The 17,500-nt window shown below is 38.6% G+C and overlaps 1 protein-coding gene across 3 annotated transcripts in view; it reads left to right on the top strand.

Moving 5' to 3' along the window:
- Positions 1 to 14,520, top strand: part of LOC143274759 (uncharacterized) — a 33,037-nt gene extending 18,517 nt beyond the window's left edge. For all 3 annotated transcript variants that reach the window (XM_076578678.1, XM_076578677.1, XM_076578680.1), the window contains 5 exons: positions 496 to 578; positions 1,448 to 1,534; positions 2,899 to 2,997; positions 7,740 to 7,840; positions 13,666 to 14,520. In XM_076578678.1, coding sequence (XP_076434793.1) covers positions 496 to 578; positions 1,448 to 1,534; positions 2,899 to 2,997; positions 7,740 to 7,840; positions 13,666 to 13,817 — 522 coding nt within the window. In that variant the 3' untranslated portion in view covers positions 13,818 to 14,520. The remainder of the gene's footprint in view (positions 1 to 495; positions 579 to 1,447; positions 1,535 to 2,898; positions 2,998 to 7,739; positions 7,841 to 13,665) is intronic.
- Positions 14,521 to 17,500: the final 2,980 nt, after the last annotated feature.

Genomic DNA, 17,500 nt, shown 5'->3' with positions numbered 1-17,500 from the left:
TTGGTGCTTGTCTAAGTCTTAAGTGATCATGTCCAAAGTAAAAATTCTCTGTGTAGGACCCACCCAGGTATAGTTATATGTTTATTAACTTTGGAGCAGATTATATTTGTATAAATTCATTTTTAAGGGCTTTTATGTGCAGCGATAGTGGTATTATTAAACAAAGGGTAAACATTCTTTCAGTTACTCAAAGTTTGTAGTGAAGCGGTAATAGGAGTAGCGATTAAAGATAATGAAATAGGCTAATCATACCTTACATTTAAGTTCACAGATATTTGATGCAGTTTAAAAATGTTTTTTGGATGTCTTGGTTACAAATAATGCAAATGAAATGCGGTATTTTTTGTTGTTATTTCATGATATAATGTCATAGATAAATAGGTAATCAATTCATTAGAGAAGGACTGTTTGGATGATAGACAGATAAGGGTGCAGAACTGAACCAGAAGAAAGAAACGTAAAAACTGAATCTTGATTTGAATATTTTCAAAACAGTGTGGCAAGACCGTGATTTGCAATTTTCTGGCTGATGCCACAGAAGTATCTGGAGGTGACTACCGCCCAACTCAGGGTGTGAGGTAATCTACATCTGTGTGTGTGTGTGTGTGTGTGTGTGTGAGTGTGTGTGTGTGTGTGTGAGAGAGAGAGAGAGAGAGAGAGAGAGAGAGAGAGAGGAGATTGTGTGTGTGTGTATGTATGTGTAAAACCAATGGGACATTTATGTGTGAGTTTAATGGATAGTAGATAAAACAACAGCAACAACAACAACAAACAATGGCTGTAATTTCTGTCATATATTATAACCTTTTTTTTCTGCTGCCCAACTCCACCAACATAGTGGCAGTTCACAAACCACTCGTGCACTTTAATTCCCAATGCATAGTCACAACCTTATCTGCTGCAGTCATATCATGGTCATAGCTTTAGTGTGCCACTTTGCCCTTTGTGTATCCAGCCAAGTGCCCTCTGGTTCTACCTAAGCAAGGCAAGCAGCAACAGAATGATATTATGTGTATTTTTGTCCATATGAGGCATTTCTCTTGCACAGTGTTCACACTTTTGTGTTGAGTTTAGCTACAGAATGGGGAAAAAGAAAAGAAAAATATGCACCAGCTTATTATTATTAGTAATTTCACAATCTGCTGCCATGTCATCTCTCTCTCTCTCTGAGTCTCCCTCTCTCTCTCTCATTTTCTGGCTGTCTGTCCTTGTCATCTGTCTGTCAGTCTGTTTGTCTGCTTGCTTGTCTGTATGTTTGTCTGCCCATCTGTGTGTCTGTCGTTCTTTCTCTAATCCTCTCTCTTTCTCAGTTTTTGTCAGGTCATGTATGTGTACATAATCAAATATAATTGGTAGATAGCTAGGTATTTCTGTACATATGTTTATCTGACATTCTCCATTGCAATTTGAATATACTTTTTCTTTCTGTGTTGCATGATGTTGGTAGAATCCTGGAGTTTGAGGTGAACGGTCTCTCAGTACCTGGGCGCTCCTCTGTGGACGTGGAGTTGTGGGACTGCAGTGGTGACAACAAGTAAGTCCCCTGTCTCTTTGGTCAGCCCTGGTTTCAGGCACCCTGCAGGTCTGTCTCCTCACAACATATATAATGCAAGCACACAAATCATGCGTGGACAGAGACATACACACACATGCGACTCTGGATGTCTGCATGTATGCCTGTGTACGCACACATATATCATACATTTGTCAAGGTAGTACTTTCACTTGCACATGTACATTCACACATGTGCAAGCATGCACACACATGCATACACACACACACACACACATACACACTGGCATGTGCATTCATGCGTGTGCATGCATGCAAACACCTACACCTACACACATAAGTACACACACACACACACACACACACACACACACACACACACACACACACATATTTGTACTACCCCTATCCCCTCCATTCTCACCCCATCTAATATCACTTACCAGTGAGAAGATGTCAAACTAAAGAAAGAAAGAAACACACACACACACACACACACACACACACACACACACACACACACACATGCACAGAGCCGACAAGCTTGTATTGTTACGGTTTTGAAGTGAAAGTGATTGTTGACTGTCAGCCAGTAGAGATTTCATTTTGCTACTTTTGTTTATGATAAAATACAAGTTTCCCTTCAGCTGCTGTAAACATCTTAGATGTCCAATGCTTGATGGAATTTGTTGATATTCAAACCAATGTCTGCAGTTTGGGTCAGTGTTGTTTTATTTTTTTTAATGATTTTTTTTTTATATGAAATTATATTTCCTTCTGTTTTTGTATATATATATATATATATATATATATATATATATATCTAAATCTAAATCAGTGACAAAAAGTACACATACTAAGTTGATAGAAGTGCTAAAAGATTTTTAGATTATGTTAGTCTTTATGGCTAATTTTGTACACCACTGTATGAAATATCTACACTATTTATGTGATAGTTCATCCGCAGTTGAGATGGAACCTTTAAAGTTGTTTTATGGTAAACTGTACACTTGAACTGTTACTTCTCTCCGGCAGCACCATTACACCATTAAACTGTCAGATGCTTTAGAAATGAAATGGTTATAATGCATAGAGTATAACATTGTCAAAAGCATTGAAAGAAAATGTTTATTGGCTGTAGATACATATTGATCATGAATGATGTTTGTCAAAATAGTTGATTAAAAACTTTTTTCACCCCACATCTTTGCAGAATTAATGAAAAAAATAGTATCTTAAGTAAATAAGAAAAATCAGCTACAAAAAAATTTAAGTTTAACCAGTACATTATTTTCTACCTGAAATTTGTACGATGAAATAGTCAAATGTAATAAAGAAAAAGGTGTTTTAGGGGAGGGAGAAATGTTTAACGCACTGTGTTGCAGGTTTGAGGCATGTTGGCCCGCCATCACGCAGGACGCTATGGGAGTTATATTTGTGTACAACCCTGATCAGCCCAACCACGATCAAGATCTGGAGAAATGGTTTGTACACTTGCTCTTTAAAAAAAAATAAATAAAAAATTTAATCTCTCCACGTCCACCCTAGCTAGCCCTCCCCCAACCCCCACCACCGCCATCCTCCACACACAGAGCGTCAGATAAAGCAAACATTTTCTTCCTCAATATCTGGATTATCTTGATAAAGATTAATCATTACTAATTTAGTTGAGTGAAGATGAGCAACGATTGACGGGCGCAATAGCCGAGTGGTTAAAGCGTTGGACTTTCAATCTGAGGGACCTGGGTTCGAATCACGGTGACGGCGCCTGGTGGGTAAAGGGTGGAGATTTTTCCGATCTCCCAGGTCAACACATGTGCAGACCTGCTAGTGCCTGAACCCCCTTCGTGTGTAAACGCATGCAGAAGATCAAATACGCACGTTAAAGATCCTGTAATCCATGTCAGCGTTCGGTGGGTTATGGAAGTAAGAACATACCCAGCATGCACACCCCCGAAAGCGGAGTATGACTGCCTACATGGCGGGGTAAAAACGGTCATGCACGTAAAAGCCCACTCGTGTATATGCGAGTGAACGTGGGAGTTGCAGCCCACGAACGCAGAAGAAGAAGAAGAAGAAGAAGAAGAGCAACGATATCTGGTTTCTAACATGTTTAGATTTTAAACAGAATGTACATTCAGGACCTGTGGGGTTGGTTTGTTTGTTTTTTTGACTTGATCTTCTTTTCTGTTTGTTTGAGCTTACGTTTGAAGTAAAGAATTAGTTTCAGTGAACATAAAAAAATATATTTACACTGGTTCAAATACACATGCTCACACACACACACACACATGCATGCATGCATACACACACACACACACACACACACACACACACACACATGCATACACACACACACACACACATCACATGCATACACACACACATGCATACACACACACATGCACACACACACACACACACACACACACACACACACACACACACACTATAAAATTTTCCTTGTCGAAGAAGGTCTAAGAATGGGCACTGGAGTCCAAGATGAGCAATGACCAAATCAGCAGCAGCAGCAACAGTAATGATAATGACAGCCATCGTGGTAACAACAACAGCAAAATAAAAAGCATAGCAACAACAACAACAATAACAAAGCAATTAGCAAGGGAAAAAATAACAACAATTCCCAGATGAAAATATTGTAGAATAAAGATTCTGCAGAACATGTGGTCAAAAATGTAAATAACACTCATCTTCATGAAGGGATTGCAAGGATTCAGATCACTCTGGCCCTATAGAAAAAACAACAAAAAAAACAAAGCATAGTAACAACAACAACAACAGCAGCAACAACAACAAAGCAATCAGTAAGAAAAACAAGGACAGAATACCCAGATGAAAATACTGTAGAACAAAGATACTGTGGAACTTGTGCAATCAGCAAGCAAAAAGAAAAAAAAAACAAAAACAAAAAAATAACAACAACAAACAATGTCCAGATAACTATACTGTAGAACAAAGATATTATAGAACATGTGGACAAAAATGTAAAAAATGCTCATCTTCATGGTTGGATTGCAAATTGCAAGGATTCAGATCACTGGCCCTACAGCAAAAACAAAGCACAGCAACAAACAACAACAGCAACAACAACAGTTAGTGGCGCGGACGTGGACGTGTCCTTCAAGCCTGCGCAATGGAATTTTTAGGTGGAGTGCAGTGTGCGCAGTACTGGCCCCACCCTTTACACCCGTGGTTCATCTGCCATAGCCTAGCAAGCTGGGACGGTGACAGTGAGGTCCTCAGGTCGTAGGTTTTATATCAGACTGTCCTTGTCCTAGCCTCTGGCTCAAAAACCTTCCTCGGAGGCACGGGGGCGCGGCTACTGAAAGTCAGGACATGGCCATGGACCCAGGGTCAATGCATGTCGAGACTGTCCTGCATTCCTTAGCACTTCATGGGTTTTACTTCAGACTTTTCCTTGTCTTAGATGGACTGCCTTCCCGGGCTGTCGAGCTCCATCTGCCCGCATGTGACAGGTAGCACAGGGTTACATGGTACCTGTGGCAGGTAGAGACCTGACCTGACTATAACTGCAACAACAACAACAACAAAAACAAAGCACAGTTACAACAACAAAAACAACAACAAAAACAAAGCCATCTGTAAGAATCCCCAAATAATACCCAGATAGAAATACTGCAGAACAAAGATACTGTAGAACATTTGCACAAAAATGTAAAGAACGCTCCTCTTCACGGATGGCTCCCAAGGATTCACATCACCCTGGCCCTGACCAAGCTGAAGCAAAAGCGCTGCGTTTGCTTTGCCCATCACATCCCCTCCGCCGCCGAAAGGGTGAAGAGCCGTGGCCGTAAGTCAGGCACACAGTCAGTGGGTAGACTCCCAAGGTGCTTGCATCATGATCTTGGGTTTGGTGTTACTGCTTACTGTTGTAACATAGGGTTGTGTGTGGAGACAGCATGAGGTTTACCAAGGTAGCAAGGTTGTGTTGAAGAGGGGGTGAATTTGATGACAAGTGTTTTCAGGGCATGGTGGCTTTGTTGGTTATCATTGTCCAAAATTGTTGTTGCTGGTTTTGATGGTAGACTATATTGTGTGAATTAATGTGGATTGTGTCATATTATATATATATATATATATATATATAAAGTGTTTGATAGTGCCATTTATTGCTGTTTAGATGTGTAGCTGGTAAATATTTCATGTGGGAGTATGAACCGTGTGTGTGTGCGTGTGTGTGTGTGTGTGTGTGCATGCACACCAGATTGTATGCCCATGTGTATTTGACGTAAGTGTCAACATGTACTCATGTATACCATCAGTGTTAGAAGTGAAAAAGCATGTATATGTGTTACCGTTATCGTCAGCAAAGTATTGATCAGTGCATTATCGCATTGAATAAATGTGCACAAAGATTTGCCATGTGCTTCAATACTTGTAAATGTTTCTACTGACATTGATGTTGTTTTACATATAAACTTTATAACTGTTATTTCAACATGTAGTTGACTATCTCCTCTTTCTGTCTGTGACTAACTCTATAAACAAAAAAAATCAGCAAAAAACCCAAAACAATAACACCCCCCACCCCTCACCAAACAACAAGTACAATTTATATGCTTTGAATCAATGTGATAACTTAATTTCCCTAAATTATTGCCTTTTGCAATGCTGCTACTATTTTGGGTTTCCACAGCAACCAAACTAATGAAGTGCTTCATCTTGGAAGCAGAAATTGTTTCCAATCCTAAGACAAAAAATTGAAGCAGAAACAGAGAGGTTATTGCAGATTATTTAAGATTATCTTCTTCTTTTTTCATTAGAATTATTTTTTTTATTTTTTTATTTATTATTTTTTTTTAAACTACTTTGTGGTGGGATCAGGCATGAGGTAAATGTGTGATGCAGGCAGTAACAGTCACTGACTCAAGGTAAAACCACTCCACCCTACCAGTTTTCTCTCCTTTCACCACAAACTGACAAACCATTTATAAGGGTTAGTAAAAAAAAAAACCAAAAAAAACCAAAAAAACCACACACACACAAAAAAACCCCAAACAGATAACTTCCAACAATTATTTTTTCAAGCTGGGTAATAAATTTTTGTTAAAACTTTGATAAAACAGATGAGTAATACATTGAGTTAGCTATTGTCGAAGCATAAAGTACCCTGCCGTCATATTTCATCTTGTTCCTGCACTTAACATTTCAGAAGATCTCAGTCTTTGACATTGATGAGGTGCAGAAGGTCTGGTCAAAAAAACCCTTTGCAGACAACATGCAGACCAAAGAAATATGTTCCAGTTGGTTGCTTTCAGTAGAGAAATAGTTCAAAAGTGCAATTATATGATTGTAAAGTCATTATGATGCAGTTCTGTAGATTCAGAAATTTCAAATTTTCCATTCTGTCGTGTGACGCACATTCCAGTTTGGGAAGATGGAAAGAGTTGAAAGAGTACTGTGGCGAAGCTAATTGAAATAGTGACGGTGATACTGTTGGCAATGACAAGAAATGTTGATGCTGACAAGCTGTGTCTTTTGGCAAAACGCTGAGCTGATGTCACAATTTACTGAAAGTGTTCTTGCACGTCTTGCCTGGCTGGTCACACTCAGGCATGCAGGAGATGTTACAGTTCAGCTTTGTGTTTCAGATTCTCATTAAACAAAACAACAGCAACCACCTTAAATGCTGATTTTAAATCTTAAATGTTGATTTCAAATCTAAAATGCTGTGAATTCTGTTGAATTTCCTTGATAATGAGTTTTGAATGAAGTTGATGGCAGCAATTTTTTTTTCATGAACAGACAACTGTGAGGGTTGCTGTCAGGGAACAGGGAACTCATGATGAGAAAGTGGGAAAAACAGAGAGTACAGTTGCAAGTGTCTGTCTTAGGCAGTTCTGGGAAGCAGAGATGCGTCAGAAATATTGAACACAAGACTGGGCTGTTCCAGAGAACTGATTTTTTCCAGAAACTGAAACACACACACACATATATATTCAGTCAGCATAAAATTGGGCTTAGTTGCTGAACAGATCCCAGTCTTGTTAATACCTTATAACAATGCACTGTCTAAAACTTAGAGTGATCTTTTGGGAAATAGGAAATTAATAAAAACATAAAAGGAATAAATTTTGAAGGTATTTAATGATTTTTCCTTTAAAATGTCTCTTTCTTCTTCTGTTCTTGTTTTATACTTGTGGCAGAGAGCTAAGCCAGTAGATGTTGTTGTGTGATGTTGAAGGTACAAATTCTTTGGCTCACAAAAGTCTGTGAAGATCAACGGATGCATGGTATTTGAACATCACAAGCCAAACGCTTCAGAGGTTGTACGGACAGAGTTGCGTAAGTTTTTTTGTTTTTTTCTTCCTAGAATGAGTTTCAATATTGATGGATCAATAACCCTATGAGTGAAAGTATTGTGCCATTATTTAATGTCCTTGTATATTGTTTTGTGAACCACTAACCCTAGAACTATTATATCTTGCTTGTGTGCAGAAAACATGGTGCGTCACTTAATGTGGACTTTGATTGTGATGTTAAATTGTGAGACTTGCACGGACTTTTATTTCAACATGTGATATGAAAATATGAAAAATCTGTAGAGTCTTAGATATGTTAAGATGGCGTAAAATAAATGCCTTGCATATGGTAATCATCTTTTTTTGTTGTTTTGTTTCCAATGTTAAAGGGTAGAAGGAAGGGGGCAGGGTAGAGGATTACAGGCAGAGGACAGGTGCACACTCCACTCTCTCCTCGCACCAACAGCATGGTCTTTTAGTAAGATGAATTGAGGTGTTTATTTCCCTAACGTAAACAGCACACCTGGAACACACACAATACCAAAATCCAGGTAAAAGCAATACCAAATCATATATATACTTCATCTGCAGCCATCTGCAGGGAACCGCACGCAACAAGTTGGGAGGAGGCTCAAAGGCAAAGTGGGCTGGGATCTGATCCAGTATCCACCTTAGTGTTCAGGGTTTGAGGCCCTGTTTCAACATGGGGGTAGTGTCCTAGGGGAAAGGCATGTAACTGTGATTTTCCCCACCCCACCCAGGTGTAAATGGGTACCTGACTTGTTTGAGGAAGATTAAAATGGCGGAGGGAGAGGAGTGGGCCCCGCCTTCCTGTGCCAAACCCAAGACACAGTGGACATGAATTCACTGCCTTCCTGTGCCAAACCCTTGACACAGTGGATATGAATTCACTGCCTTCCTATGCCCAGCCCTAGACACAGTGGATATGAATTCACTGCCTTCCTATGCCCAGCCCTAGACACAGTGGACATGAATTCACTGCCTTCCTGTGCCAAACCCTTGACACAGTGGATATGAATTCACTGCCTTCCTATGCCCAGCCCTAGACACAGTGGACATGAATTCACTGCCTTCCTGTGCCAAACCCTAGACACAGTGGATATGAATTCACTGTCTTCCTGTGCCAAGCCCTAGACACAGTGGATGTGAATTCACTGCCTTCCTGTGCCAAACCCTAGACATAGTGGATGTGAATTCACTGCCTTCCTATGCCCAGCCCTAGACACAGTGGATGTGAATTCACTGCCTTCCTGTGCCGAGCCCTAGACACAGTGGATATGAAATCACTGCCTTCCTGTGCCACACCCAAGACACAGTGGATGTGAATTCACTGCCTTCCTATGCCCAGCCCTAGACACAGTGGATATGAATTCACTGCCTTCCTGTGCCGAGCGACTAGACACAGTGGATATGAATTCTCTGCCTTCCTGTGCCAAGCCCTAGACACAGTGGATTTGAATTCACTGCCTTCCTGTGCCAAGCCCTAGACACAGTGGATATGAATTCACTGCCTTCCTGTGCCCAGCCCTAGACACAGTGGATATGAATTCACTGCCTTCCTGTGCCAAACCCTAGACACAGTGGATATGAATTCACTGTCTTCCTGTGCCAAGCCCTAGACACAGTGGATGTGAATTCACTGCCTTCCTGTGCCAAACCCTAGACATAGTGGATGTGAATTCACTGCCTTCCTATGCCCAGCCCTAGACACAGTGGATGTGAATTCACTGCCTTCCTGTGCCGAGCCCTAGACACAGTGGATATGAAATCACTGCCTTCCTGTGCCACACCCAAGACACAGTGGATGTGAATTCACTGCCTTCCTGTGCCAAGCCCTAGACACAGTGGATATGAATTCACTGCCTTCCTGTGCCGAGCGACTAGACACAGTGGATATGAATTCTCTGCCTTCCTGTGCCAAGTCCTAGACACAGTGGATTTGAATTCACTGCCTTCCTGTGCCAAGCCCTAGACACAGTGGATATGAATTCACTGCCTTCCTGTGCCAAGCCCTAGACACAGTGGATGTGAATTCACTGCCTTCCTGTGCCAAACCCTAGACACAGTGGATATGAATTCACTGCCTTCCTGTGCCAAACCCTAGACACAGTGGATATGAATTCACTACCCCTATGGCTGTACAAGGTTTTTGGACCTTTAATCTTTAAGGTGGGAAGTTGGAGGGAACTGATGCAGACTGTTGTTGAAGTGATAGAGAGAGAGGGAAAGGACACTCATTTGTGTGTGTGTGTGTGGTTGTTGTTGTTTGTTTGTTTTGTGTGTGTGTGTGTGTGTGTGTGTGTGTGTGTGTGTGTGTGTGTGTGTGACAGATAAAGACAGAAATGTGTGAACTTACTTATACATATGTTTTTATTTGCATGCTGATGGAAGGAGCCAGAGTGAGGAGAGTTCTGCATGTAGTGTGAGAGGATGATGTCCAGTTAATACATCACTTGCTGAGATTTGTCAGAGTTGATTACATTCATGCGGTTGTGTAGACATGGATCTGCCACATGGATGGTCAGCACTGAAGCAAGAATAGTGTAATGTTGCATAGATTCAGTCTGGTCAGTGCGTTTCTTCGTGTTGATTTGCAGTCAATCAATATACTAAGATCCAATGCAGATGCAAATAGCGCTAACGTGGTCTATGAACAAACCATTTTAAAATTAGTCCATGTTAGCACATCAAGTAAATCCTTGAAAAAGCTGAATGAGAATACTCCATTCTAGCTCAGTGCTGTGGTTTGAATTTGCTTGTGAACAGTCAGGTATGCATGGATCTGGAGTAAAAGTATACTTTTTTTTTTTCATTTTTATTCAATTTTTACATTGTTAAACACACACACACAGAAACAAAAAGAAGTACTACTACCACTACTACTACTACTACTAGTAATAATAACACAACCACAAGGAACATGCTGGCAAAGATCAATGAATCAAGATCAAATATAAGGTTGCTGGGCGCAGTCTAAGGAATCCGATAAATTGTAGGTTATCAACTTCACAGTAGTCGACACATATGTGGCCATACTTTAAATTGCATAGTAAGATACAAAATATAGTAATAACAATATCAGAACTGTATGACACAGTATATATTCTTATTTCAGTTTGTATTAAAAAACAAGGATTTATATGGAGACCAAAAGTATACTTGTAAATGGGGAAGTTTTCCTTAGATAGAATAAAAACAATAGAAATGAACAGTTCCACCTGAGCTTGATTTATTGTGGCTGCTTTCCCAGCCTCCCCGTTCAATAAACCACGGAAGCTGACAGGTAATGAACTGTATAGGCAGCAGATTGTTTGGTTTATCAGCACTTCATGCATGCGTAAACTGTTAGCTTTATTATTTTTATGATTGCTTTGGAAATGTTGATTAATTGATTGTTACCATCACAGCATAATGTTGGCACAGGCCACACTTGCAGGGAATAGAAGTACAATGTACTTGAAAACTTGAATGTAATGGAAAAAAATCACTTCTGTGAAAATGTGGTGGATCGGAATATGCACATTTATTTTGTGATTACAGGAAATGATGTTCTGATACTGGTATGTGCTTTTACGTATGTGATGATGATATAATGGGTACTTGCTGAAAAACCCAAAGTTCAATGTAAAGACATGTTCAGAAAACATGCAAACAAAAGTGGACATTGGTAAGCATATATTTACAGTTTTTCTTCTAGTAAAGACACAGACATTCTTTTGCCATGATACTTTTTAGAGAGATAAGGTGTTTCAAGTTTTGAAAATTTGCAATAACTCTGAAGTTAAAAAAAAAAATCTTTAAAATAATTGTGACTGGTCCTTGCGTGATTTATTATTTGACCGTTCATGTTTGTTGTTGTTTCTGGTTCTGATCGACTGTTCTTATCATTATTCAATTTCTAAATTTGGTTTGTGTTTGAATGTTAATTTGCCAGGCTATATTTTGCTGGTCCATTGATTTTGCATTTGTCATTTGATGGGCCGGCTTTATTACAGGTTATGTGTTGTTTAGAGGTGCTTAATGACATGTCGGTCTACAGTAGTTAAAAATAAACATGTTGAAAAATAGAGAAAGAAATTGGACAGAGGCTAACAATATTTGATCAGACAGAAAAAAAAAGATTCTATGGAATGATACATAAGTTTATGGAAGAATATAAAAGTGTATGAGGAGAGAAAGGTGCTAATTACCTAATCTTTCTTTTTAAGGGTTCTGTTGATTGATATGTATACTCTGTTGATATGTGTCCTGTGGGGTATGTTATTTTGTTGATTTATTCTAAAATAAAAAAAAAAGAAAAGAGAAAAAAAAGAGAAGTTTTTATGGAAATTTCATTGAACCTTGAAAACTGATCATCATTATGTGAAACAAACAATAAAAGGTGGCCACTCTCTCCACTTTTTATCGTTTGTTAATCATTTACTCTCCTACCCTCTTTCACATCAGTGTTTTTGTAATATTTGTTGTTTTGTGTGCCTGTTTTAGTATATTTCATTGTGTGTGTATTATGTATCATTATGTTTATGCTCAGGTTATTTTCCTCTCACCATCTGGTGAAAAAGTGATGGAATAGCCAGCGTCAGGGTCATGTTCTTAGTTAATGTGCATGAGCGTGACAGAACTTGTGTCTGATTTCCTATTCCACGTGTTTTTATCCAGGTCCTGTTATCAGTATTTACAGTTCCTCAGCTCTTGATTAATTGACCATCTGTGGTTAGCTGGCTATAAGCAACAGTATCAGTGTCAGCAGCTCAAGGAGGCGTCACTGTGTTCAGACAGATCCATATACGCTACACCACATCTGCTAAGCAGATGCCTGACCAGCAGCGTAACCCAATGCGCTTAGTCAGGCCTTGAGGAAAAAAAAGAAAAGAAAAAAGAATGAATAAAAACTGTTTCATTTTTGGGCATTGCAGGACAGAGGTGCTTAATTATAATAAAAAATTAAAAAATGAATAATGATAAATAAGTGCTTAATGATAATAGATTTTTTTAAATTGTTTTTTTTTTCAGTTATTAATTTTTTAAAACTTAAAAAAAAAATTATTTGTTTTATATTAAATCTATATATTCATTTATAAGCAACAAATTTGAATAAATAAGTAAATAGACAGATAGAAAATTTATATACATAGGCAATTATGGCAATGAGTTAGGTTGTTTTTGTGTTGTTTTTTTCTCTCTCCAATTCTCAGAACAGAGAAGTCTGTGTTGTTATGAAAGCTGATGAACAGCTGCTGTAATACAGCTGAACTGCACAAATGTTGCTGTAGAGGACTGTGTCTGTGTATCAGCCTGCACAGTCTCAAAGTAAGCCAAAACATTTCCTAGTTTGTTTGTTCCAATCTCTTGTTGTTTTTTTTCTTCTTCACCAGAGTGCTGATTTTTCAGGAACTCTGGAATGCTTGCATAAATCATAATTATCTTCTGTGGTAATGAAGTAGCATTTTTATGGGGTTTTTGTTTGTTTGTCTTTTGTTTTTGTTTTTTTGCTTTTGTCTCGTTTTTTTGTTCTGCATTTGTGTTATGGCAGAAGATATAGACGAACTGTTTGATTTTATTTTCAGTATACATATATATGAATTGTTTGACTTTAAAGTGGTGTCTCTCTCCATATAAATAAATAAGTAAATAATTATATAGATAAATAAATAGATATATGAATGAAAAATAGATAAAAGAACAAAAAATAGATAAATAAATAAATAAATGAATAAATAAATAGTAAGTAAATAGATAATGAATGAATAAATAAATAAGTGTGTGTGTGTGTGTGCACGTACATTAAAGTAACGATGCTGTTTCTGTCATGCTGATTAATTTTCTGTTGCGTGTGACAAATTCCAGCCTCAGGGTTTTCCAAAATGCCTCGCGTCAGCACCAACATCGAGGAGGACCCAGACTCAGTTCGCAACGGCTTCAACAAGTTCCTGGAGATGATCGTGGCAGCCATCTCCCGCCACAGGGAGAAGGAGGAGCTGAGCATCATGAATCAGTGATCGCCTCCCTTCGCCTGCTCAGCTGGCGCCGTTGAGAGCTCAGCTTTTTGAGCTAGCCTGGGGTTTAGGAAGAAGAGATAGGTGGTGTGGGTTGGAGACTTTTTTTTCCTGAACGTTGCTTAAAAAGAGCAATGCCAGGATAAAGCTTTGTGGAAATGAGTTGATGGTGTGGGTCTCATTTGTGGTCAATGTTAGGGACTTGGGTGGTTTAGGGACGCTCTTAGTTTTATTTCATCGAGTGAGTTGATGGTTGTGAAAACTTGAGTGAATTTACAGTTGTTGGGGGGGAAAAAAGCAGCAACAACTGAGGGTGATATGATGTTCATGTTGTGTTTTGTTGTTGGTTTTTTTCCCCTTTCTTTGCGTTATATCTTGCTGTATAGATCTGGCCTGGCTACAGGCAGTCATCAGATAGAGAGAGAAACGAAGGAAACCTTTGTCATTGCAGACATGGGATTATTCTGTGTTCACATTTTAACTTTTTTTTTTTTTTTTTTTTTTCAGTTTTGGTGGCAGTTGCTTTTCTTTTTTTTTTTTTTTTTCATATTTGAAAAAAAAAAAAAAGGATAGTGAAGTGTCTTTCTCTGAAAGTGTGAGCATGGTATGTGTGTGTGTGTTTGTGTGTTGTTTGTTGTGTGTGTTTGTGTGTGTGTTGTGTTGTGTGTGTGTGTGTGTGTGTGTGTGTGTGGGTGCGTTTGTGTGTGTGTGTGTGTGTGTGTGTGTTCTTGAGATCAGTATCTCATCCCTATGAAGGCTGGTCAGAAGTTTACGTACAAATAAAGTTGTGCACATGTACATTTCAACAGTTTTTGTGTTAGATAATAACTCTGGATTTGGTTCTTGTCCTGAAGAACGTAATGACATTTACATGTGCAAGTGTGTGTGTGTGTGTGTGTGTGTGTGTGTGAATAACATGTGCTAGGAGCATAATTATAATCTCAAGTGTGCCAGGAGCATGTGATAGTCAATAATTAACAAATGGTTATATGACATACCCCAAAACGTAAGCACACAAACCCTGTGGCCTACCAACTGATGCTTTGCATTCATCATAGATTTTGAAACAAGTATCTGAAAGGCACACATCTTAACTTCCAAATCTAAATATCACCAAATTACCTACTGCTAGTTATATCTGTTTGTATCAGTCTGAAGAGAGAGAGAGAAGCAGTATCAGTAGCTCAAGGAGGCGTCACTGCGTTCAGACAAATCCATGTACGCTACACCACATCTGCCAAGCAGATGCCTGACCAGCAGCGTAACCCAACGCGCTTAGGCCTTGAGAAAAAAAGAAAAAAAGAAGGAGAGAGGAGAGAGAAGGAATGCCTGTATGCACAGGAGTTTGCTTTTTTCTCTTCTTATTTTCCCCCCAGATTGATGTGGGAGGGGGAGAGGAGAGAGATTAGTAGTGAAAGAAATCAATTTCTCAAAATCAAAACTGTTTGGATATTTTCTATTTTGACAGCCCAAGATGACAACATACATTCATGGTATGGACACATACGAATGTGGATGCAGATATTTTATTCATATAAAACCATTTCACCTCATGAAGGGTGCAATACACAAATAAACACAGCGATTGAGAAAAATACAAAATTGCAACAGGTCAGAAAAGCAGTGCCCAGCACAACTGATTAACAAATTCTTTTTAAAAACCTTTCTTTTTCTGATGCCTAAAACAGACTTAAGTGAAACTAAATGGGTTGTCTATAAAATATGTTAGATGTTAAATGCTCTCAAACTAGTTAAAGCAGGACAACATAATAAAGGTCATCTTCATTTTGACATTTTTTGCATATCAGAGAAATCGAATGCATGATGTTTCCTCTAATGATAGTAATGCTGAGAAATATCTGAAATGCCCAATAAAACCCTGTCATAATGAATTTCTAGTGTCACTCTAAATTCATTGAAAGGTAGATTTTAACATCATGCACAGTGCAAAATATGCAGAACATGCGAAATTTATTAATATTTTATGAAGACCCCAGTCTTCCTTTCTGCAGTCTGTCTTAAGTCACATAGAAATGATCTGACGTCTTGCACATCTTGATTTCTCATACAAAACCAAAACCAAACCAATACATTTTCAAACAAAATTTTGAAACCCACTTGCTTTTATCTTTTACATCATAGTCCGTTATAAAATTCTAATATTTAATATGGTAAATGGCAATTATTAATTCTCGTTAATTTAAACCCTATAATGAAGACAAGGAACGACAATAATGACAGAAATGAAGACTGAGGCACAGTCTACAAAAAAACAACAACAAAAAGCCCACAAAATTAATGCATTAAAAAAAAGTATGTTGTAAAAAAAAAAGGCTCACTTTTGACAGTTTCAAACATTAGCTCTGTCTTCTGGGACTGTGTAAACTGGAAAATAACTGGAGGTGAAGCCAAAACCTAAGAGAAATTGTGAGTGTTATTTATCAAAGAAAGCAAAGATGGACACTCTAGAGCAACACTTGCGATCAGTTAGACCCCCAATAGTCAACATTTCGGCAGACTCATCCACAGCCTCACCCATGACAGAATCGCAGCCGTGTGGCAGTACCGCCTTGGCAGAACATGCAGTTAAAAATGGAGTCCCACTGTACTGCCCCTCCCCCTTCGGCACAGTTCACCCAGCAGATTTGACACGAGACAGTGACCAACGTCACGAACACCCACCCCCCCCCCCCTTCTTTCTAGTTACCACGGACTGCTCTCCCTTACCTTTCTTCCCTCCTGCCCCCACTGAAAATAAAATATTCAATTGTGTTTTATTCACTATTAATATTATTATCATTATTATTATTATTTTATTATTAGTAGTATTAGTATTAGTATTATTATTAAATGTTTAATGTCTGTATGATTGTTTATAGGTACGTGGCTGAAACTTGACTGAATGAAGAGCGCCTATAATGGTGGCTGTCAGTTGGCTGCACACAGGCAGGCAGCCTGTTGACTGAAGTTGTGCAAAATGATGATTCCGTGTTTGAAAAGCGCTTAGAGCTTGGTCTCTGACCGAGGACAGGCGCTATATAACTATCCCTATTAGTATTAGTAATAGTATTGTTGTTGTTGTTGTTATTATTGTTATTGTTATCATCAATCTGTTAGTTTTTTTTTTTTTTTTTTTTTTTAAATCGTTATATATCATTATCTTTCTCTTCCCTCTGTATCCACCTTCTCCCACGCTGGACCTTCTCCTAACTCCTGTGACTCTTTCTCTCTTAATGTCCGTAATCTGGTCTGTATATTTACTTAAATTAAATCCATCTCACCTTGTTCAATTGGTAGCTTACATTCCAATTATCAAGCAGATTGCGATAATGAAATTCATCAAACGATGTTATCCGGCAATGCCCCCCCGGACCCGCCCCCCCCTAAAATAACCCACAAGAAACAAAACACCCCCCAAAAAAACCAAACAAACAAACCAACAACAACAACAAAAAACAAAAACAACAACAAACAAACAAACAAACAAAAACACACCAAAAAAAACCAACAAAAAACTAAACAAACAACAACAACAACAAAAACAAACAAAAACAAACAACAACAACCAAACAAACAAAAAAACACACCAAAAACAAACAAACAACAACAAAAAAAGAACAACAAACAACCCCCCCACCCCCGCAAAAACCAACAACAACAACAAAAAACAAGAAAACAACAAAACA

The sequence above is a fragment of the Babylonia areolata genome, chromosome 29 (genome assembly GCF_041734735.1).
Source record: "Babylonia areolata isolate BAREFJ2019XMU chromosome 29, ASM4173473v1, whole genome shotgun sequence".
Classification (NCBI taxonomy): Eukaryota; Metazoa; Mollusca; class Gastropoda; order Neogastropoda; family Buccinidae; genus Babylonia; species Babylonia areolata.
Note: the sequence above shows the minus strand (reverse complement) of the source record. Positions and strands in the feature narration are given on the sequence as shown.